The 23,069-nt window shown below is 39.7% G+C and overlaps 1 protein-coding gene across 2 annotated transcripts in view; it reads right to left on the reverse strand.

The window, feature by feature from the left end:
• The window catches only part of csmd2 (CUB and Sushi multiple domains 2), a 1,704,811-nt gene that overhangs the window by 141,581 nt on the left and 1,540,161 nt on the right, over positions 1-23,069 (reverse strand). For both annotated transcript variants that reach the window (XM_043717868.1, XM_043717867.1), the window contains 5 exons: positions 15,595-15,783; positions 13,491-13,668; positions 11,660-11,805; positions 2,442-2,522; positions 835-948 (listed from right to left, as the gene is read on the reverse strand). In XM_043717868.1, the coding sequence (XP_043573803.1) occupies positions 835-948; positions 2,442-2,522; positions 11,660-11,805; positions 13,491-13,668; positions 15,595-15,783 (708 nt within the window). The remainder of the gene's footprint in view (positions 1-834; positions 949-2,441; positions 2,523-11,659; positions 11,806-13,490; positions 13,669-15,594; positions 15,784-23,069) is intronic.

Here is a 23,069-nt window from a genome sequence, read left to right on the forward strand (position 1 = left end):
CCCCTCCCCCAAGCCCCTCCTCCCTACCTTTTATCTTAGCCTGCTGGACACACTTTCCTCATTCCTGAAGAAGGGCTCATGCCCGAAATGTCGATTCTCCTGCTCTTTGGATGCTGCCTGACCTGCTGCGCTTTTCCAGCAACACATTTTCAGCTACACTTTACCACAACAAACTTAAAAGGCCTGAGATACATGCCCCTGTTAGTTCAGCTTGAGACAGACCTTATACATCCCCCGCATAATCATGCTCTGTAGCTTTCTGGATACAATTATCTTTAATCCTGCTATATAGCGCTATATACTGGCCAGTATATGCTGTTATGTGTGAAGATTGGCACTACAATATACGTACTTAGTTATTCTTTTCACAATTAGCAATTATATCACTATTCCTGCTATGCATTCACCCAGATACATTTGTTCATGCTGTCAGTAATGGTGCTTTCAGTCTTATTACAGAGTCTATTTTGACCTGTACATGATTTCACACGATTTGACTGGCATTCCAGTTCCTTTCTCATTATAAATTAATGACACACATTTAGATCATTGGATGAAACAGCCTATGGTGAGAGTGCATGTAAAACCACGGGGATGCTGTGCAAGAGCCTCAGGTGTGAGTTACTGAGTTATTCAATTGTGGCTGCTCCCACAGACAAAACAAACAACAAAAATTGATAAATTAAAAGCACAATTTACAAAAAAGAAGGAATGAGAATCAAAGTATCACTTCCTGTGATGAAACATCACAGTTGATGTATAATTGATCTGCACCTACAATTAGCTCCTGCTGCAGTATTTACTGTTATTTAATTATATCTTTTCTGAAAGTACCTTCACATGATGGAGGAGGTCCTTCAAACTGCAGGTGTGTTCCTAAACGACACGTTAATATTTCATTTCCAATCAGAGTAAACCCAGGGAGGCACTGGTACTTGATAATGTCACCTTGATGTATACAAGAGCAGAGTTAAGGACAAGCACATAAACAAAGCAAATATAGTTGAGAATACCTCAGAAATTCTTGTCGATTTTTCTGAATGCTAACATTTCTCGATTTTTTTCAACAGACCCAAATGTCAGCTGTCTTCAACCTCCCAGACTATCACCCAGGTAATGTTGGGGATGGCATCGTTTGCATATGGTAGGTTGTGGACTCGCAAATCAAATTCCTCTCAGTCTCATTTTTGGGAGTTCTCATCCCAGTATTGCCATTGAGCAAAGCGAGGGTTAAGTAAAGCAGGGGCTGGTCTGAAGAGATGGGAGTAATTGTGGGGTATCCTGTTACAAACAGAAACAAGAGGACCTGTCCTTCAGCAAATAGGTAAATCAGAAAGGGGAGGTTGTGGTGGGAGCAACCAGAAAGGGAAGACCGGGCATGGAAGATGGAGCTCAATCAGGGAGGGGAGGCTGTGAGGAGATAGAAAATCAAACATGAGAAATCAAGGGTCACACAACAGAGGTTGGGATGAATCAGATAATAGGGGGCTGAAGGGGGGGAGAGAGGAGGAGGGGGAGCTGGGGGTACAGGATGTTAATAGGGTCAAGCAGTCTGGACAAAGCTAGCAGGAACTAGACACTGAAGGCTGTAGGCCACAAGACAGAGGAGACATGGGAAGCCAGGGGCTTGGACGAAAGCAATCAGATCTGTTGCAGCTTTAATAAAGGTGACAGGACCAAGCAACCTGGCAACCAGGAGTTGCAAGCCTCGTATAATCGAGGTATGCAAAGCAGCAGAGGGAACTCAGATCTCGAGGGAAACCAAAGTACATTTTACAATTTCTGATGCCACCTTTGGAAGTGTACAGACAATGGAATCATTACATTCCAAAGGCAAGGTAGACTGAGTCTAAGGCTGGGAGTTTCTGTTCTGAGACACGGAAATGAGACATTGAGATTTATTAGGGACCAAACCTAAATCTCACCTGTGGAATCCTGTCTTGAACCCTAGAAACCATTATTAAATTTTCTGTGGCATTTTTGTGCCCCTGCAAAGGGCTGATAGGGACACTGCCAAAATTCCTGAGGAAACCTCAACATTTCTCCTCAGAGTAGATATCCTCTGATGGGCTTCATCACCTTGTTCTTCAGGCTTTTATACAGAGATTGAAAGTCTATAGGTCCTTGGGACCACAATCTCCAGAAACAAGCAACTAAATGAAGAAACATTAAGCACTGCAACCTAAACTTCTTGTGTGGGATGTGGATATCATTGGCAAGGCAGGCATTGCTTGCTCATCCCTAATTGCTATTGAGTGGCTAGTTAGGCTATTTCAGAAGCCATTTAAGAATCAAACACATTGCCGTGAATCTGGTGTCACACACAGGCCAGACAAGGTAAGGATGGCAGATTTTCTTGCTTAAAGGGAATTGATGAACCAGATGGGTCTTTACTACAATCCCTCCTGATAATTGACATTAAAAATAGATCACAGAATTACCAATTTCAAACTCTTCATCTTCAGTGAATATTTCAGCATTTGGTACAGAGACAGGAGGGCGACATTTCCTCAGCTGATACGCTGCAATGAAAACGACAACATTTGACGTTACAGTTACAATTACCACATCTCATCCACTCAAAGTTTAAGCTGTTCTTTAGCATAGAAATGGACAAAATATTTTGGAATTACTTCATTTTAGAATTAGTTAAGTGCTTTAAAAAGAAACATGCCCACAATTTTTGAGTACCATGTGATTTGCTTTACATTAAATTTGCATTTGATTTTTAAAAAGTCCAAATGATTACCATTCAACATGCTCCCTTCTTTTCTCTTCAATATCATACACTTGTCCTTTTACTCAATTTGCCTTTGACATTATCAACTGGATTTTTGCAGCTGCAGTAAGAGAGAAAGTTTCTTGGGACATGATGCCCCCTCAGTCTTTACTGAAATGTCAAATCAATTTATTGCCTACATAGTGAGAATAAGGTGCAAGGGAGTCTTGGATAGTTCTAAGTGGACTGTGGCAGCATCAATAACCATTAACAAAGACACATCAGTTGTCAGAAAGACAAGGGAGTCAAGTTGGAGGAAAATATCAAGCAAATAAGTTAAGGAATAGTGGGACAAATATAAAGGAAATGCAAAGAGAAGTGTGATCTGAAGTCTGAGCAATATACAAGTGTTCTCTGAGCTCTTTAAATAGAGCAGCACACAATAGGATTCAAATGAGTGGTCTAGGAAGGCAATATGACTCACTTCAAGTTAGAGTTATCATCATCAAAACCCACTTATTTTCTTACAATCAATTATTCCACCTAAATAAAACAGCAATCATACATAAAACACTGATATGCAGTTCAAAAGTTCAAAGATGTTTTACAGAAGTGCAATATACGAAGAGTGGGCACGAGGCTGAAGGAGATATTAGAACAGCTCACTAAAGGCTTACTCAAAATAGCTTCATTTTTAAACAGCATCTTAATAGAGGGGAGTGAGGAGGAGAGCTTTTGGGAGGGAACTCACAACCTTCTTCAAAGGAAAATGAAGAATCAGATGCGATGTAAAACAGTCAAATGCCTCATCCTTGCCAATTTTGTGTGACTGCTAAAGCTAAATTTGACTCAGATCATGTGAAATGAATGAGGGTTTTTGACTTCTCTTTCAGTGTCTCTGAGATTTTAGCCTTAGCTGGAGAGTTTGTGTTGCAGGCTCATGACATCCTCAAATCTGAGGCAATCAGTTTCCTATCCAAACAAACCATGGAGTGCAACCTCTTAATGAGTTCCATATTCAGAAAATGAAACAAAGAACTATTTGGAACATCTAGTTGTAGTGATTCAGAGATATGCAAGTGAATCACTACAACAGTAAGGTCAAGGTACAATTTACAATGAGGAAACCTATTGTGTGTAAGATTATTATGCTGAATAGACTTTACTGCGGTGGAAACTTAGCAAGCGACTAGTTTGAGCAACATGAGGAAAAATGCTAAAGAAAGCCTACTTCTGACTGTCCCCCATCCTGTCAAGAGTGAAGCTGACTTCTCTGGCTTTGATTCCATGTTTGATGAAGTGTAATCATTTGGATGACAACTGAACATGATTAAAATGATCTAATTTTTTCCTTTCTGTGTTATAATCATGGTTTTCATACTTAGTCAAGCTGTTTGAAGCACTTCAAGATAATTCTTATATTGCTGAATATATATTGATGGTTCAAAATCAGTGCAAGTAAACTAGGGTCTCTAGGGTGTGTTTGTTATGATATTGCTTTGTAGAGAATGCAGGTTAACATTCTGATTAACATACTGCTTAAAACAGAAATGGTTTGTTATTCACCATCACGGAAAGTGACGAAAGCTAGCACTTATTATAGTCGAAGGGGACGCATTGGTCAGCAATGTTCAGATATGCTTATACGTAATGTTAAATTTTAATATTTATTGGCTGGAATCAGGAGTTGAATTCTTAGAAAGGCAGATTTTTGAAGCAGTCTCAAGTAATTTCAACCTCTATCAGATGACTAACACTGATTGACATCATGGTATATATTCTAACCCCATGGAGGAGGGATGGCAGGTCTACACAACTTATCAAGCTCCCAAGTACCTCACCCCGCTACCTTAGTCCCCAACAATGAAAGACATCCCTTCAGTCCGTATCGATAATATGTTTATGGAAGCCACACAGAGCATTTAATGGTTGGAGACGCACCATTTAATTGTTAGGACAAAAATATCTTCATTTTAAAGATAATTCAACTAGAAAACCTGGACAACTATCTTGAAAGATGCAATGATGCTTGAATTACTGATGAGAAATCACATGACGGTACTCAGTGCGGTTGTAAGTGAATTTTTCAGAAAAACAGACTTAGCAGTGAAGTTAAGAGACTTTCACTGTCCATCATGCTTGGACCCCATCTAATACTTTGACGTCTCCATTTGGCACGGGTTCTCAATGGGCATGGTGAATTCTCACATTCATGTCAGACAGAGGGAAATTGGCACCACGCTTTATCAACAGGGGCTTGGAGATCATGGTGAACAGGGGCTGCGAGAGGTCACTACCAATGAAAAACACCCAGAGATGCAGGTGTCCGGTGCCCAAACTGGAGGCCCAGACTAGCAAGCAGTGAGCTAGGCTGATGTCGTCAGGTTATTGCTCTGACTTTCATGTCAGGAGTTATCATCATCTCGTTCCTACAATTTTAAAATTAATCTTAAACAATTTTGATTGTGGTGGTGCACTGTAACAAGAACAAAAATTAAACAGTCGATGGAAACTTATCAAAATTAATTCAAAACATCATTAGTAGAGGTGTTGTCTAGTTTCCATATGGCAGGTGGGAGAATGGGAAACTGCAGATCAATAAGACGAGATTGCATAACAATAAGGATGCTAATACATGCTAATTTACACAAATAGTCCCCTTGCTGCTCATTAGTGAAAATCTCATCTTGCTGTTCAATACTTAGTTGGAATTTGGGACTTCTATTCCTTATTTTTCCTGAAGAGGAGAAATATACAACATTCCTCCAACCCTGTCAAGCCCCATCACACACTTCCTTAGCTTCACTACACCAGGAAACACCCTTTACCCAATCTCCTCAGTTTGTCTTCTTCGACACCAACTTAGTGTCTCCTATCGTACACCCTTTCCCCCTCACCTACTATAAGAAAGTGAGGACTGCAGATGCTGGAGATCAGAGCTGAAAATGTGTTGCTGGAAAAGCGCAACAGGTCAGGCAGCATCCAAGAAGCAGGAGAATCGACGTTTTAAGGGCTCATGCCTGACCTGCTGCGCTTTTCCAGCAACACATTTTCAGCCCCTCACCTACTATGCCAACTTGAGTACCACAAGTACATGCACATAGAAGAAAAAAAAGTTCTTTTCCTTAAATTTCTATATTGCAGAACACACTCTACTGAGAAAAAAGCATTTTCGTTCATAAATGGACATTTTGACACTTCACCAGATCAAGATCTGTTGATACTTCTTGATAGATCTTGACAAGTTTCACTATTCTAAGAGTTTACACACCTTATAGTCAAAATCCTCGCCATAGTTAACAGCTTCGACAGGCACCTGAACTGTTCCTCCCCACCTCCCTCTCGGATCTCTGACATCTCCATCCAGAGGATATCTGTCCTCTAATTCCCAAAGGACCCCTGACACCCTATCCCCAAGGAGTCTTGGGACTTTATGTCTGCAGGCACAACTCAGCTGTCTAAAAGGGGATCCTGGCTATCCAACTGAAATGTATTGAGAACAGATTTGCTCTTAGCTGGTCCAAACTTCACATGCCAGGTTTTTGACATGAGAAATTCCAAAATCTGATTCTAGTGGAGGCAGCTGATCTTGTAAATTATCAATTGCCTCTGGGACCTGCAAACTACAGTGCATGTCACAAAAGTGAGAAATGCCAAGATTAGGGGACTTGGGATTCCTGATGTCTTCCTACATTTTCTGGCTGTCTGCCCTGACAAAAATCAGAATTTTGATAAGATTACAAAATGTAAATTTCGCAGAATGTTTGGTACCTTTGTGTTTAAGAATTTGTAACATAACCATGTCTGAATAGGATCTTACCAACATTTTGCCAAAGCTATTCTCATTGCTTTTACCGATATTTAATTCTCAGAAGATCAATAAAGTATGCCAAGGAAGACATGGGAAAAAAACCAAAAGCATCACAAATAATAATAACTTTTAAATTATTTGACATGAAACAAACAGCACTATTAGCATTTCAAATGTGCATATCTTTGCTCTAACATAAAATGGAGCAACAGCAGAAATGCCAGTAGCTGGTTATTATATGTGTGAACACTGGCAAAGATTCATTGTATCATCTGAAGTACTTATTTATTTTGAAGCCTTGCTATAATTTCATTTGCATTCTGAAATAAAGAACGACCAGTTCCAAGAATAATCCTTTAGTCTTGGGACTCAACTGCAGCAAAAAAAAAGTGATGTTTGATCAGCCACAGAAGTAGTTAAAATTATCATTAAACTTACGTTTAAAATTTTCCCAATTCTACATTTCAAGCAAATCTTGGAAAGCACCCCTTGCTGCACTAGTGTGATCTTTACACTTTCTGCACCAGCCATCCTCATGCCCTGTCTGAATGAGGCAGCCAATTTATTGCCAGTTAGTAGCTAATTACCAGCAGTTTGAGCTCAAGATTCATACCCTCCAGGAACTAAGTTGACTCTGCCTGAATTCATTTTGTTTGGGTATGTTACACACATCAGAAAGAGGGGGCTTTTAACCTGTCAGACAGACTCCATTTCATATTTAAGTCCCAAAGATGAAAGAATTATATTCAAACCCAGAGCAGCACTCAGTCATTTCCAATGTACCATCATCATATTAAGTAACTGCAGCAAAAAACCCAATCAAATTGATGTGTTAGTCCATCAGCTTTATGTATTCTGTTTTAACTGATGAATTATTTCAATTTTACTATCTTTTATTCCAAATTATCATTTCAGCTTGAACAAAATTCACTGAGTCAGGTGATTAAACCAACAGCAGGCAAAATGAATGCCATCAGCAATGTATAATGGTGAGGCCTAAACAACACAGTTGTAGGTGTTAAAAGATGAAGACAAATGAAGCTCATTACTATGGGTGAGCTATGACCCCACTTTTTAGTTGGGAGAATAATAGCAGCCATCTCATCCTAACTAAGCTCTTGTCTACCATCTATAATGAGTTGTATGCTTGTCATTAAGTGGCTAATTTCCATGCTGCATAGGTGAGTTCAGAGATGGCACACAGTTTGGAAACTGAATTCATTATGGGAGCACGATGTGGAGTGTATTACAGTCACATTATTACTCTCAATGTTCAAAGCAGCTTTTAAGATTCTCGCTTTTCTCCCAGTGGAGATGCTGAATTAAATTAACAGTCATACTTCAAATGCTATACTGCTTAGGCAAAGCTACTCTTTTTAGGTATTTGACATATCCAACACAATTATATTTTAACAGAGCCCAGGGAAATTACAGGACAGCGTCAGTGAGAAAACAGTTTGTTACTGAGGCTCATCCTTGCAGTCTTCAGACCCAGAAAGTAAAAATTGATGGAAGATTGCTGTTTCAACTTCAGACAAAAGATGAATGAAAGGTATATTTTATTTAAAGAAAATTTACAGATAAAAGTGTAATTCATTAGTTTGATGAATTCATAAGGGAAAGAAGAACAGAGTTGATTATCATCAATATGGTCATTTCACTTTCTTATTTTACTGACTCGATTAATCTGCTCAGTGATACAAAAACGTAGGCAGTTGAGAGAATGGAAGTTTCTAGCTAGGCCCTGGAACCAGGTGACAGTCCAAAGAAATGGTAACACTTTAGGGTTAAAATGGCAGTACCAAGGGAATTTTATATTCATGCTCAACTAATGCAATTCATTCAAACTGACAGATCATGATGCTCAGATCGTGAGTTTAACAATGAGATAATCATGTTAAAATATCCTTGATCTTGTTGAGGGAAATGACATGCCAAATGGACAGTAAAGGGCCAAACGCTTGTTGCATACAGACCTCAACACAGTATTTGACAAAGTGTAATATACGTAGTTCCCAGTCTGTGCATCTGTGCCACACTGGCGAGCCTGACAGACAATCCTAAACTGGTTCCTCATTCCTGAGGAGGGGCTTTTGCCCAAAACATTGATTTTCCTGCTCCTCAGATGCTGCCTGATCTGCTGTGCTTTTTCCAGCACCACACTCTTGACTCTAATCTCCAGCATCTGCAGTACTCACTTTCCCCTAATCCTAAATTGGTTGTCAGCATAATTCTTTGGACACACAGTACAAAGTGCCCAGTTGTGGAATTATAGCTAATATTGGCCACTGTGTTGAGAATTTTACAAATACAAGCTGCTTGAACATGGTTTGACCTCTCAGCTCTCTGAACATGTTCAGTAGCATGCTTATTGTGAACAGCCAAAGTGATATGCTATTTGATACAGTTAGACACCAATCTCTGGGCTGTGCAACAGATCTAGCAGCACACTGGCATTGAAATTCATATAGTACATGAACAAATTTGCGTGTTTAACAGAACATGTGTTTGGCTTGCTGACAGCATGCTGTTAAGTGACCAACACCACCTGTGTTGGTACTGTAGGATAGCAGCACGAGACAGTGAACTTGCATCACAAATCTTGCAAAAAAGTGAACTTCACCTTGTGCTTGATCATTTCAGATTCTTTCCCATTCTAGAGTAATCTAAGGAAGCTTTTCAGACCAAAACTGACAGCATTAGACCCATTTATGAGTTTGAGCTATATTCAATAAATGATCTCTTCAGGGTAGCCAATTTCGCAGGACTTTTTAAATGCACTCTTTTTTTAGCATTCAGCCTGCAAGTGAAGAAATCCTCCAATCCTATTTACCATCATAGGAATCTCAACACAGATACTGAACAAAGTGGACTTGCATGGGTCGTATTAGAGAACCATTGGCTGATGTTTTGACAAAGAAATCAAGGAAAAGGGGCTCAACTGATTGCTCCATTTTAAAGATAGATTTGAGTGCAGGGTGGAGTCCATAAAGACATGCAAGGACATTTTTACATGCAGCACTAAAATCAAATTTGGCAAACACTTACATATATGAAATGTGTAAGAAAATATGCAAATCAAAAAAAAAGTTCTGCTCATCATCAAAATGAAATATGTGAACATTAGTGCTGGTGGGATGCTACGAATATCAGTTTTGTGACACAAAGACTTGCAGTCTATGTCAAACAGTATATCCTGCCAGCTGGTTGCAGCAAGCACGGACTGACCATATCCACCCATATGCTCACCCATATATGCAAATGTTCACAGGATTCAAAAGTGTCCAGGATGTGATTTCATGACTGGCTAACATGTGCGAAATAGTCTGAGGGTGAAAGAATTATGCGGGCAACAAATTTAGTGTCGTCAGTCAGGTTCATGGTGTGATATTCTTGCACAGATTCTTGGGTTTAAAGCAATTTGGCATGTCCTAAGAGGAGCGAGATACACCTGTTGCACTTGCCTTTTTCTCACTTTTTCAAACAAAGTAGGCATCATTGAGAATTCCAAATCTAATGAGTTTGGCAGGGTTAAATGCAGTTTCCAGTAGTAATGTGCAAATCTGGTCATAGTTCTATGCTAACCTGGCAGCTTGGGTAACGTACAAGTGGAGTGATAAATGGAGATGTGCTCCTGAAGAAGGGCTTATGCCCGAAACGTCGATTCTCCTGTTCCCTGGATGCTGCCTGACCTGCTGCGCTTTTCTAGCAACACATTTTCAGCTCTGATCTCCAGCATCTGCAGACCTCACTTTCTCCTGATAAATGGAGATGTCATGTTGATTCAATGGATACTCACTAAGGTTTGAGAGCAATGGGAATTAGGGCCATACTCTTGTCACTCACCCAATCAGAATGGAATTCAGATGGCAAGTTAAATAAAACTATTGAGTTAATACACTTTTCTTTTCTCATCCAAAAGATTTGCATTTCTCAAAGATAACATGATTAGAAAAAGTGATGGATAATGTCTTGCTGAGGCTTACTACTGACTGAAGAGCTAATATCTCTCAGCTGGTATCATGCTTTTTACAAATTACCCAGCTTTACAGAATATTCACAGTTAAAGTTTTATAGATCCTCCGAGAAGAAAGAGTGCTTTATATATACCAATTTTTTTTTTAATTGCTAAAAGGAGAATTCAATTATTTTAGAACTCAAATGTCCAATTTTACCCATGAATGCAAGAAATGTCAGCAAATGTGTAGTAAGCCCAGAGTTCATAATGTAGGCATTTAATGTAATATAAGAAAATCAAAGACATGCAATGCAAACATTGCTACCTGGAGCTGTATCTCAGTGGAACTGTACAATCAAAATGCTCTCTCATACTATTATTGATGGAATGTGACAGTGATACCAGCTTTATAGATACAAACAAAAAGACATCAAAAACATTTCTCTAAATGATTGGACAACATCTCAAACTAAAACCATTTTCTCAAACATCATTTTGAAGTTGAATTCTTCTACACAGCATTTTTAAAGAGGGAGTGGCACCTTCAACAGTTTAAGAATCATCATTATCAAAGGAGAGTTATTTTGTCCAGCAGTGCTCCTTCACCACTTAAATGTTGAATAGTAGGGTTTTGTTACCCTTATTATAAACTGCAATTTTCACATGCAGTTTATCAGGAGCAAAGATAAAAATGAAAAACCTTTGCGAGTGTTATAGGAATGAGCAAAGTGTAGGTACAGCTGAATACTTGGAAGCACAAGTCTCTAATCATTACATTACAACATAGCATGGATCTGTAGTACTGAGAACAAAATCATTAAATCATAGAATTCCTACAGAGTGAAGCAGGCCATTCCACCCATCGAGTCTACACTGACCCTCCAAAGTGCATTCCACCTGAACTCATCCCACTACCTTATTCTTGTAATCCTACATTTCTGATGGCTAATCCACCTCGCCTGCACATGTTCAGACTGTGGGAGGAAACTGGAGAATCTGGAGGAAACCCACACAGACACGGGGAGAATGTGCAAACTCCACACAGACAGTTACCCAAGGCTAGAACTGAACCCAGGTCCCTGGTGCTGTGAGACAGCAGTGCTAACCACTGAGCCACCGTGCTTCCCTTAACAGGGTAAAAAAAAGGAAAAAAATACATAGACCCACTCACCATAAAAGTTTAAAACAAAGAGACCTCCATTTGCCATATCACTGCGGAACTTGCAAAGAATCTGGTTTGAAGAACTGTATGTGGATTCTTTAGTTGAGCTTCCACTGAACACCCCCAGCTGAGGTGCACTTTGCTGAGCTCCATCCCTGAAAGTAGATAGTGAAACTTTAGATGAATTATGAGAAATAGTGTGCACAGAAATAAATAAAAAATAAAGGAGGCTGGCATTTCTTCTATGAAGTGTTATCAAGTCATAGCAGTACAAGATGAATTTTTGTGTTTTAATTCAGTTCCAACTGTCTGATGAGGAGGGAATTCATTCACATGATTTTTCTCAGGTATAGGATTTGGGTCTAAATTCACCCATTGCTTTTGATAAATTGAACCTATTGTTCCAATTTCTTCTAATATGCCTCAATTCTTCTCCTTTAGAATTGAAGTTATTTATAAACCAAACTAAGCTGTCTGCCTATTTCACTATTCAGCTGTCATCTGACTTACCACAACAATAGTTTGTATATACATAGCACCTTTAATGCTGCAAAAATGAATTAACTTCACAGTAGCATTGTCAAAGAAAATTTGACAGCCAGTCTTTTCTCCAACACCTCTGTGTCTTCAGGGAGGTGATTTAGAAACAGAGAGGTTTTAGAGAGAAACTTCTGAAGCTTGGGCCTTGGCAATTGAAGGCAATTTTGAAACAGAAAGAAAAATTAGAAGATTTATCTCATCCTACTCCAATGCATATTTTGTGTCTTCCTGAAGATCATTATGACTTTCAATATTGAGTAAAGGACTTGGGCATTGATGTGATCCTGATACAGTTAACCAAAAAAAGATGCAAGTGAAACAGCTCCTAGATCAATGCACTGGATTTTATGATATTTATGCTTCATGACAATGTCTGCTCTTTTACTCCCTCCCAATGAACATTTCCAATGGTTAAATGAGGTGAGAAAATTCTTGTGAAATCTATGAAGTTGTCTTTTGTTCAAAGCATAATGAATAAATGATGCCCTTGCTCCAAGTTCAACACAGGTGGACACCTTCCATTGAGGTCAAGTGGGTGATACAAAATTCAAGGACCTGATTAGCACACACTCACTTGATCTTCAATTTAAATCTACCCTACACCAACCTTCTGCTTTGTAGCCTTGTGCCAGTGTGAGAAACAGACAGCTTTGGAAGAAAGCTGAGCAGGACAAGCAACATCAGTTAGGACAGGAAGGTTGAGTGCATGTTTCAAGTTGATTGCCTTTCATCTGAGTCAGGAATGTAACAAACAAACCAGCTGTTAAAGAGGAGCAGGGCCAGGGACAAAGAGGAAAAATGGAGGGACAATGGTGATTAAATGACAGAAAAGAATGAACTATCATGTAAGCATAACAAACTCTCATGAAAAGAAGTTTTAAATCAGTGAGTCAGAGGTTGTATAAATAGTTCTTATAGATTGACAGTGGTGTGGGGAGGGCGCTGTAAAATTGAGAAAAGTGGAATCAATCTCAAGTAGATGGATGTACTTGGAATAGGATGAGGTTTGGGCTGGTGCTTTGAGCACCGAATTCTCTATTGGTCCATAGTCAGTGAGATTACCTGCAATTTTGGCATCATCTACTTCTTTGATTCCCAAAATATTCGTGGTCAGTGGAGCATTATCTGCCTCAAATAATTTTCATTTTTGTTTCCAGCAAAGTAATGTCAACATTCAATTTGACTAACTAATATGCTGTGTTGCTGGGTGGCCATCCCAACCAGTGAGGATTTGCAGTGTACTGGGCAGCAAATGATCATTGTAGATGGCGAAATGTGCAAATGGAACAGAAATTCATACCATATAGTAATGAAGTCATTGCCAGGTTCAGTTTGCAGCACAGTTAAGTTGACGTAAATCCCATAGCCCACAGGCACTGTCACAAGCCATGTGCAATCCTGAGAGTTTGGATATTCATTTGGATAGCCAGGAGAGTAGATTGTGCCATTGTAAGTGGTGATGTTGCCTCCACAGGGAACTGAAATTAGGAAGACAAGTCTCTTTAGGATGACAACATGAGCATCAAATCTGGTTAGCATAAATAACTGTTTTAAATAACAGTTTTAATTGTTTTAGAAAGGAAACGCAGGGATTTTTAAATGCATTAGTGATAGCCACTTTGAATTTTTTGCACGCAGCACTAACTTATCACAATGTTAAGGTGGCAATATGAGAATCAATTAATCATTACATGTCGTACAAATTGATCTACAGCCATGAGTAACTTAGCATTGTAAGTCTCTAAAATAAAAGAAATAATGCATTAATATGGGAGACAATAAATAATTTCTGATGAAAGAATGTTTTTTTTCCATTTTATTTCATCATCTCAGTTTGTAAAGTATACTTTATAAATTCACAGCATTAAAATTAATGGTATTTAAAAATGGCAGAAATTTAGACTGTGTTTTTGTATTTTTCATGTTTTTTTAAATCGTGGACCAAAATGAGAAAGAAATGATGAAAGGATTTTTGAAAGTTATGAAAAGCAAGTAATCTAGCACTCATGGCAAGTATCGTGTAAATAGCTGTTTGAACAAGTAGTAATTAAGTAGTTGCAGATGGATTCAAGCTGAGGGGTTCTGTATACACACAGATGCTGCTGGGTGACAACGAGAAGTTGATTGGTCCATGAACAATTGGCCGCTTTTTGATGACAAATGTGTTTTGTCTGCCAACAATTATGTCATTGGCTCTCAATTAACTGAAAAACTTAGGACTGAGAGAAAAAATAGTGAGAGAAATGCTTTTATCTCCATCAGCACAGGGGCTGTCTCTCCATTCTCCACAATAAAAAAAAATGAAGAAAACCAAATCATCTTTCCTTCAACAGTTGTTGCAAGCTGTAACTTTTAACTGATAATTCAGAGATATTTAATTCATGAAACATGTACCTGTATCTCTTGCAAACCAGTGGAGGCACCATGAGAAAAAGTTGACCGAAAAGCAACATTCCAACTGGTATAAGAGTCATGATGGTTACCTTAGTAACTCATGAATAGGAACCAATGAAATGCCTTTCAACTTTCCTTCACTCATTGTGTGTCTGTGCAAGTGTGAGTAAGTGACCGTGTGTGCGCCATGTGTGTATGTGTCTAAGGCGATGAATGTTTTAATTTGTAGAGTCACACGCTGATGGTTCATAATTGTTTACCTGTAGCCAAAGGATACTTACTTGTAATAAATAGCAATTCGTGTTCATTACAGCATTCTCACCCATGCTTTCTATCAACTTGTGTCTGACAATCAGATGAGTTGGGGAATTTTATATATTTATTTTAATGTTGTTAACTTTTATGACAACTCCCGGAATAGTAGGACTTCCAACATGCTACTCCGGTGAGTCATATCAATGTTGAATATGTGGAAAAGGTGGTAGGTTGACATTAAATCATAATGCTCATTTGGAGAGCCAACGTAAACATAATGGGCTAAATTGCCTCCTTTTACATGACTTTGTGACGAGCCTTGCATATAGTATGTACACTATAGTGTTCCCAATCTTTCATAAAAAAAGTACATACATTCTATTCCATGAAAGGAAAGTATTAATTATCCAAAATACCTGATACTGATACTAACACAGAGTATACCAGGTGATGTTACACAGCCTTCATCATGGCTTTAATGTTAGAATGACTACACCAAGTTCACCAGCTTAAGACAAAAATAGTAACAATTGAGGAAAAATGCATTATTATGCAATATTAAGAACAAAGATCTGACTGTAAAATATTCTAACATATGCTCAAATATCTTGAAAAATAAATTGAGTGAACTCCATGGCTCTCTGCATCAAATGTAAAATAACAGCTATTACTTATTCTATATCCAGCTGCTAACAAATGGCATAAAAAGCAATTTATAAAACATCATTGATATCAATAAAAGGGGTGAATCATACCTTCACATCTTGGTATAGGGTGATCCCAGTTTCTGTCAATTCCATGCTGACAGATCAGAACAGTGTGGCCGATAAGTTCATAACCTGGTAAACACTCAAATGAAATGGATTGTCCAACATTGTAACCAGATTCTGTGACAATGCCATTGGCAAACGGTCGAGGATCAGGACATTCATGCAACTCATAAGCTGAAAGGAAATTGGTGAAAGTTATAGTATACTTCCATCAGCTTCTATTATTTAAATATATTTTTCATGAGGTCTAATGGTTGAGCATAATGAAGAAAAATTACTGAAATGAATTGAAGGTAACAATTAGGCAGTTTCAATTTTCAAAAGAATATACAAAGATTAGTTTAAATGCAACAATACAAATTGTAAATCACAAAAGACTGGAAATTATTCATTGGCTACAAATAGTGATGTATGTCTTTCATTACATGTTTTAAATTAGACATAGACTGCAGCGGTTCAAGAAGACAGCTCACCACTATTTTCTCAAGGGAAACTAGGAATGGGCAATAAATGCTGGCCAGCCAGTGATACCCACATTCCATGAGTGAATAAAGCAAAAAAAAAACTTGATTACACTTCATGGTCCAACACTAGGCAGAAACCTGTGCCCTTTCTAATGGTAAGAGGCATTTATTAAATAAGCTTGTGAGATGGATATTTCACCACTTCCCTGCCTCCCACTCAATAAAGTTTGTGATGGGAATACCATGGATAGTTTTCCTGCTCCACTGCCAATTGAAGCCCTTATGTAGATATAGGGGGAAAGAAATACAGGTCATTTTGCTATAACTTCAGTCCTGAAGATGGGTTATGCCCGAAATGTCAATCTCTTGCTCCTCAGATGCTGCCTGACCTGCTGTGCGTTCTCCAGCCCCTCACTTGTTCAGTTCTCCTGCAACACACATTTTGTCAGTGCAAATTGGCTATAATGCAATTGACAAATTGAGGACATTGTTTGGATGATGTGAACTTTCTGCTGAACGGGAATAATGATTTTCTATTCACGACCTTCTATCACGTGATTTTCTATAGCAGCTTTAAATAGCATGATTTTCGATAGCACAAGGCTGCAGAGGAATACAGCTATCGCTTTAAAGCAGAATGATCTGTGATATGTTATTTGTGTTTATTAAGAGAGTCCCAGAACATAACAAACCCAGCTCCCTGGTGCTGTGAGACAGCAGTGCTAACCACTAAGCCTCTGTACTGCTCTTAATGGGGGGAAAAAATTGGAAAAGCATACATATACCCACTCACCATAAAAGACCTCCATTTGCCATATCACTGCGGAACTTGCAAAGAATCTGGTTCGAAGAACTGTTTGTGGATTCTTTAGTTGAACTTCCACTGAACACCCCCAGCTGGGAAAGTGTGAGGTTACTCACTTTGTTTGGAGGAATGGAAGCACAGACTATTTTCTAAATGGGGAAAGGTTAAGAAATCGAAGCACGGAGAACTTCAGTATCATAACTCAGGAAGCTCTCAAAGCGAACATGCAGGTTCAGATGGTAATTAAGAAGGCAAATGCAATTTAGGATCTCAAGAAGGCTAGAATACAAGAGCAAAGATGTATTGCTAAGACTGTAAAAAGCTCTGGTCAGGCTGCATTTGGAATATTATGAACAGTTTTGGGCCTTGAATCTAAGGAAAGATGCGTCAGCATTGGAGGGCGTCAAAGGGATGTTGACAAGAGTAATCCTGAGGATGAATGGCTTGGCATATGAGGAGTGGTTGAGTTCTCTGGGTCTGTACTTGATGGAGTTTAGAAGGATGAAGAGGAGGATGAAGGTTGAAACTAAAAGGCCTTACAAGAGTGGACATGGAAAACATGATTGTACTAGCAGGAGAGACTGGGATCGAAGGACACAGTCTCAGAGTGAAGGCACGACACTTTAGAACAGGGAGAGGCTGGATAGGCTGGAGCTGTTTTCCCTGGAGTGTCAGAGGCTGAGGGGTGACCTTCTAGAGGTTTAGAAAATTATGAGGGGCACGGATAGGGTGAATAGACAAGATCTTTTCCTCCTGGGGTGGGGGGAATCCAGAACTAGAGATTTATAAAATCATAAGGGGGCATGGATAGGTGAATAAACAATGTTTTTTCCCCAGGGATGGAAGTCCAGAACTAGGGGGACATACATTTAAGGTGAGAGGGGGAAAGGGACCTGACGGGGAACTTTTTCATGCAGAGAGGTGAGCTACCCAGAGGAAGTGGTGGAGGCTGATATAGTGACAACATTTAAAAGTCAAGTGGACGGGTGACATGGATAGGAAGGGTTTAGAGGGAAATGGGCTGGCAAATGGGACTGATTAGTTTAGGATATCTGGGTCGGCACAGACGAGTTCGATCGAAGGTTCTGTTTCTGTGCTGTATGTCTAAATAATTCTATGACTCTATAACTTCAGTAAGGCAATTGATAAGGTTCCCCATGGTAGGCTCGTTCAGAAGGTCAGGAGGAATGGGATACAGGGAAATCTAGCTGTCTGGATACAGAATTGGCTGGTCGACAGAAGACAGTGAGTGGTAGTGGAAGGAAAATATTCTGCCTGGAAGTCAGAATGGTGAGTGGTGTTCCACAGGGCTCTGTTCTTGGGCATCTACTCTTTGTAATTTTTATTAATGACATCCCTTAAAATTGCCACCCAGGTGGACAGGGTTGTTAAGAAAGCATATGGTGTTTTGGCTTTCATAAACAGGGGGATTGGGTTTAAGAGCCATGAGATCTTGTTGCAGCTGTATAAAACTTTGGTTAGACCACACTTGGAATACTGTGTCCAGTTCTGGTCGCCCTAGTATAGGAAAGATGTGGATGCTTTGGAGAGGGTTCTGAATTAATGTGCTGGTATTCCAGCTTTCTGCTCTGCTTCAACTATTTTACTACTGACTTAAGGCATGTATTAGACAAATGTGATGTCAAATTAGCAATTGTAAGGAAGGGGTCCAGTCAAAGGGTTCATATAAAATATGACTCATATTTGCTACTTGAATTTGATTGTACAGGTATATCAATTCATGCATATATTGTTGCTTTTATGCAGTATTTGTTTTGAATTCCAATACTTTATAGCACTTTTGCATCTGGCTTTCACTCTGGGAGCAGAAATGCTTGTGGATTGATCACAGCAATTTTACTGAGAGAGTATTTACTGTTACTTATTGTGTGATCTTTCATCCAGGATCTATTCCATCGCTAGGAAATATTTCTCATGACTTAGGCCCAGGATGCTGCCTGGAATGGAGGGCTTATCTTATGAAGAGAGGTTGACTGAGCTCGTACTATTTTCATTGGAAAAAAGAAGGAAGAGAGGGGACCTAATTGAGGTGCACAAGATAATGAGAGGCATAGATAGAGTTGATAGCCAGGAACTTTTTCCGAGGGCAGAAATTGTTAACATGAGGGGTCATAGTTTTAAGCTGTTTGGCGGAAAGTATAGAGGGTATATCAGAGGCGGGTTCTGTACGCAGAGAGTTGTGAGAGTATGGAATGCGTTGCCAGCAGCAGTTGTGGAAGCGAGGTAATTGGGGATATTTAAGAGACTGCTGGACATGCACATGGTCACAGAAATGTGAGGGTTCGTACATTAGGTTTACCTCACATGAGGATCAATGGTCGGCACAACATCATGGGCTGAAGGGCCTGTTCTGTGTGTGTACTGTTCTATGTTCTATATAACTGAGATGAGGAGGAATTTCTTCATCCAGAGGGTAGTGAATCTGTGGAACTCATTGACGCAGAAGACTGAGGAGACCAAATCATTGAGCGCATTTAAGTCAGAGGTAAGTAGGTTCTTGTTTAGTAAGGGGGCCAATGGTTTTTTGGGGGAAAGGCAGGAGAATGGGTTTGAGAAACATATCAGCTATGATCAAATGGTGAAGCAGATTCAATGGGCTGAATGGCCTAATTCTGCTCCTATATTTTATGGTCTTATCCCACCACCACCATGATCCTGAATGTGATATCTGGGTTTGGGAAAACAAGGGGAGACACCCTTCAAAGTTTGTTGCCAATTACCTCATCCCTCCCTTTCCTAACGCCCAACCCTGTGATCACCTCACAGCATCACTGACACTTGGCCTGAGTATCTAACAATAGTTCAAAGCCTCAGGTGTATGATGTATTAACAGTAGCTTCCATCTCCCTTGAGTGTTGCCACCCAGTAGAGCAACCAGTCTCTAAGGCGGAACAGAAATTTTGTCTGTTGAGTCCTTAATCCCAGTGGCAGATGATCCAGTCAGCTTTACAAAAGAAGGTAATTCAGGACCTTTGCTGGCTGGCAAACTGGCAGCTAAGGGCCCTGATGCCTTCACAGTGTTTGTGCTCACTGACACTGAATGTGGGTTCTGCCAAGGGCATTCAGCTCCCGACTGTGTTAGTCTTGGTCCAACCATAGACAAATGAGCTGAAAGCAACGGTTGACATGAGGGTGAATGCCTCTGAAATTACGGCAGCATTTGACTGTGAGTGGTGTCAAGTAGCACCCTCAAAGTTCGACTCAATTAGAACCCTGGGGAAAATACTTCTGCTAAGAGTCAAACCTTGCAAAATGTTGTGGTTGTTTGGACATCAATGATCTCAGATCCAGGGCATCACTGCTGTAGTTTCTCAGGGTGGTGTTCTGATGAACCTCTTCGGCTGCTTCATGAATGACCTCTCCTTCATCATAAAGATGGAGATGGGAATGTTCACTGATGATTACGCATTCATAATTCATCAGATACTGACAGAACCTGTGTCCATATGCAACAAAACCTGGGCAACATCCAGGCTTTGGCTGAGATGCCAAGCAACATCCACATCACTCAAGTGCTGGACAACAACCATCTCCAGCAAAGGATAATCTAATTATGTCCTCTGACATTCAATTGCACTTAAAAATCACTGAAACATCCATTGCCCAGAAATTGAACATGACCCAGCAATATCAATACTGTGGCTACATGAGAAGGGAATTACATGGTGAGTAACTTGTCACATGCCTGTCCAATAATTATCTGCCACCTGAAAGATCCAAGTCTGATGGCATAGTCTCCAGTTGTCCGGATGGGAATGCTGGAGACTGACACTGGGTGAGATGGTCATTCAGACTGCTGGTGAAAACATGAAGGGTTAAATGGCTTCCTCCTGTGCTGTAACAGTATTATACATCTATGATTGGGTGAACTACCAACAACACTCAAGAAGCTTAATTCCTTTTAGATGATCTCGCGTAAACCGAGATTATGGTAATTGTTTGGGTTTTTCTTACTTTTTGTGGACAAAAATTGAGGGCGGATTTTCATATCAGCAGGTAGATCCCAGTGTTGTTGCTGCACTAGTAGAGCTTGGCTAGGAACACATCTCTTTCTGGAGCATAAGTCTTCAGTACCATTGCATGAATATTGTCAGGACTCATAGCATTTTCTGAATTAAACTGGATCAAAGACAACTTGCTACCCCGATGATTCTTTGGTACATTGATATAAAACATACTATTTTGAATGCATCCCAAGAGCTTGTCCTCTACACTATGACAATTAAGTCACCTCTAACTCTTCTAAACAATGTCTGAAGTGACCAGGCACGCTCTATCCATAATGGCCCAATGCACCTCCTCCTGAGCACAGGGGCCTCTCCATCAGCAAAGCTGGGTGTTAATTTCCCTCTGTTTGACATGTTTCAGGTAATTGACAGGATCAATGCTGGGCATCTGCAGAGCTGGTATTTGACTGGATGCATGGCTAGACTTCACGGAAGGCAATTGTGTCAGGAATCTCAGGTGATGCCACTGGCGGCCAGTACTTCTGGCTGTGGCAACTCTGACAATACAGGGAGCCATGGGGAGACAATACTGGAGAGATAATGCTGCAAGCAAGGTAAGGTAGTGAAAGAAAACTCACTAGTGCTGACAGATAAAACCCTTCATGGGAACTCTTCAAAAATGACACTGAGCTGATAAAATTCAGCCCACAGAGTCAATACCATCGAGAAGATGCACTGAGACACTTCACCAAGCATCTTTCACAGCACTCTCCAAGTACACAATATCCATCACTTAGAAGCGTGAGGCAGCAGATGCATGAGAATGACACCAATGGCAAGTTCCCTGAACTACAACACTGCTACATTTTCACAGGTGCACTTTCATGGAGTCAAGATACTGAAACTCCTCTCCTAAAAGCACTCTGAGTGCACCTACATCCAGGGACTGCAGTGCTTCACGAAAGCAGCTCACCATCTTCTTGAGGGTATTTAGGATGGGTCATAAATGCTGGCTGTGTTAACAACACTCATAACCAATGAATGAAGGGAAAGGAAAACAATGGATTAATTGATAACCTTGCAGTAGAAGAATGACTGAGTGTGACAGATTTTATTTGGAAGCAAAAAAAACTTCATAGTATAATCAAAAATCTCTCCTTGCCATGTTGGCACTCGGATTTAAAGTTATGATAACCCTGGCTGTGAACAAACATCTCTTACTTTGGAAGCCTTTAATAAACATCCACGCTTCGGATCCTCTCTATTGATTGGTTGTCAAGATGCTGTGAAGTGTGGAAGACATAATATGTTCTTGTAATTCTAAACTTTAGAGTTGTGAAGATAATGTTTTGATAGTTGTGAATGCTTGGCTGAGTTCCAAAATAAAAAAAACTGTCACTTGTTGACCCAGAAGAATGATGACATCGTTTCTGAATTTGATGTGGTTTCAGAATACATGACTGTTTCTTTAAGCATTTCAATGGGAATTAAAATATGAATTGTTTTTCAATTGAGACATCTTTGCAGTATCTCTGGCAATGTGATTGCATGAGTATTTTATAAGAGTGTCACAGGATTTTTCAGTGACAGTTAAATCAATTTTCACTGCTTTATATGGCATCCCCACCGCATTCTTGCTGTACTCCACAGTGGTTCTCAAAATGCAGTGTGGAGCTGAAAAAACACAAACTCCAGGCAAAGTCACATGGAGTTCAAGTCAGAACATGGAAAAATATACAGGTCAGGTTTTCCTGGGTCCACAGAAAGATCTAGGCCCCAGTCTCAGATTAAATGGTTTGCCATTTAAGATTAAAAAAAGAGACAATCACAGGATTACAAATCATTGGAATTCTCTCTTCCAGAGAGTCACAAATACACAATCAGTGAGCATATAAGAAAACCCGTTCACATATTTTCAGATGTTAAGATTATTGAAAGAAATGGGAACAGCATACAAAAATGAAATTGAGGTCAAAGACCATCAATACTTAATCGTGGGGCATTTACAAATAGCCAAGCAACACATTCTTTCTGCTATTTCTTATGTTTTCATGAACTTAGAGCAGCTGGAAAGTTGTCTTGGCACTGTGACAAAATGGTGCAAGTGTGCACACTATTCATCCATTACGAGTTGACAATCTATCATTGTACAGAGAAAAGAAGCAAAAAATTATGTTGAAGCACATAGCTCTTACGAAGCTTGTTAAAGAGGATCATACATAT

The sequence above is a fragment of the Chiloscyllium plagiosum genome, chromosome 27 (genome assembly GCF_004010195.1).
Source record: "Chiloscyllium plagiosum isolate BGI_BamShark_2017 chromosome 27, ASM401019v2, whole genome shotgun sequence".
NCBI classification, from domain to species: domain Eukaryota; kingdom Metazoa; phylum Chordata; class Chondrichthyes; order Orectolobiformes; family Hemiscylliidae; genus Chiloscyllium; species Chiloscyllium plagiosum.